The sequence below is a fragment of the Colletotrichum phormii genome (assembly GCF_030913505.1).
Source record: "Colletotrichum phormii strain CBS 102054 chromosome Unknown BDP81scaffold_67, whole genome shotgun sequence".
Lineage (NCBI taxonomy): Eukaryota > Fungi > Ascomycota > Sordariomycetes > Glomerellales > Glomerellaceae > Colletotrichum > Colletotrichum phormii.
In genome coordinates this window covers 1,751-3,445 of record NW_026851509.1, presented here as the reverse complement: position 1 = coordinate 3,445, position 1,695 = coordinate 1,751, and the positions used below count along the sequence as shown (strand labels likewise).

Here is a 1,695-nt window from a genome sequence, read left to right as displayed (position 1 = left end):
CTAGAAGGATTGCCATACTAGTATTCCTTATTAGCCTGGCGGAGTTGGTCTTTCTGCCTGGCCTGGTTGCTAGGCGATGCATTCTGGTATGCGCTTGTCTTCTTAAGCTTCGAAAATTCGCGGCTAAAGCGAGTGTTCATTGTAATATATCGCTTATGGACCTCCCTCTCAGCCATGCTCATGTTATCCACTCGCTTCCGGAACTTGACGGTATTGGGGTTATCGGAGTATTCATTCGGCGCCTTGCGTTTCTCTCCGGCCCTGGACCCTTGGGGTTGGTCTATGATATCATTAGTACGAGTGATTATTATATTCCTCAGTATGACTTACCTTGCCCAGGAGAAGCTGACGACATCGTGTTCTGCAAGATAATGTACGTAAGGAAGGTTGGCGGAAGGCGGCAAAAGTGGTGGCTTTTGAGGAGGAAAAGGTGGGAGAAAGTAAAGTAAAAAGGCGGGTATGTAATAAAAGAAAAAGACCGACACGTAGCGAAAGAAAAGTTATGAGATATGGTGCTGATAGCTACGATTGAGTGATTGAGGGCAGGCACCTTCCGTGGTAGTTGCTAATTATCACGACCCGTGGTACGTACCTTCCGACCAGTGAATCACCGGCCTCTCTTTTTTTAATATAAAAAGGCCTCCTGCGTCCTCTTCTTTTCCCTTTTTCTTACTTTTTCCCCAAGCAATTTGAGGTAATTTTAATTCCTTGCACTCTTTTCTTATTACTTACAAAAACAGGGTATCATACATACTACGACCATGGCAGATTCCGACGCCCACACTCCCTCCCCTGCTCCCAGCATCGGTCCTCGCATCGGTCCTCGCACCCCCCCCACTAGCCAACGCCGCCCTATCACTGTTGGTAAGACGCAACGCCAACGACGCTTCAAGCCTGGCGGTAAGTTTGATTATTACATCTGGTTATTACATCTCTAATGTTTCTAGTGGCTGCTCTCCGAGAGATCCGGAAGATACAGCAATCGACGAGGTTCTGCCTCCAGAAGACCCCCTTCCAGCGACTGGTCCGAGAGGTTACCCAGAACACCAAGCATGCCGAGCATGAAGGCGGCCTTCGTATTCAAGCAAGCGCATTAGAGGCGCTCCAGGCTGCGTCTGAGGATTTATTGACGTCTGTTTTTGAGAGTAAGCTATCCTAATTTACTAGTTTTCATTTGCTAATCATCTTAGTGTCGAACTTGGCTGCTATCCATGCCAAACGTGTCACCATCCAGCAAAAGGATATGGTCCTGGTGAAGAATATCCTCACGATAGGAGACCACCTTGGTACAGCCTAGCGCGCCGATACTACGGATAGTAAGTAACGATTCCATATGTAATAATCGCATGTAATAACCGATTGTTAGATCTTATCGAACAACGAAAGACAAATAACGAAATAAGTTATAAGCGGTCACTATTGCTTACTGGTCGTCGCCCGACTAAGCCTTTCTGCCAGAACACGCACTAGGCTTACCGAGATGGATAAGGTCGGCATGCTTTATGATATTATGGGCATGATGAACGTATACTACAGAATGCAGATTCTATAGTTATACATAGAGGGGTTGCATTAAACTAGTTACTGAATGAAACGGCCAAATATAAACTCGTTAAACATATGCGGCTTGAGATCTTGACTGCTCTTAGCCTTTACTAGACGTCTAGCTTTAATGGTGATGCAGTTCAAAGGTTC

General features: G+C 46.0%; 2 protein-coding genes across 2 annotated transcripts; one reads left to right on the top strand and one right to left on the bottom strand.

Moving 5' to 3' along the window:
- Positions 1-17: 17 nt before the first annotated feature.
- On the bottom strand, positions 18-355 carry BDP81DRAFT_412086 (uncharacterized protein; the record flags this gene model as incomplete). The annotated part of the gene is made up of 2 exons (XM_060589187.1): positions 18-280; positions 331-355. The coding sequence occupies 2 exons, from the start codon at positions 353-355 to the stop codon at positions 18-20; spliced, it is 288 nt and encodes a 95-aa protein (XP_060437341.1).
- A 406-nt stretch (positions 356-761) lies between these two features.
- On the top strand, positions 762-1,297 carry BDP81DRAFT_401283 (histone-fold-containing protein; the record flags this gene model as incomplete). The annotated part of the gene is made up of 3 exons (XM_060588799.1): positions 762-900; positions 948-1,145; positions 1,191-1,297. 3 exons carry the CDS (start codon positions 762-764, stop codon positions 1,295-1,297), a joined length of 444 nt encoding a protein of 147 aa, XP_060437340.1.
- Between the last annotated feature and the right edge of the window lie 398 nt (positions 1,298-1,695).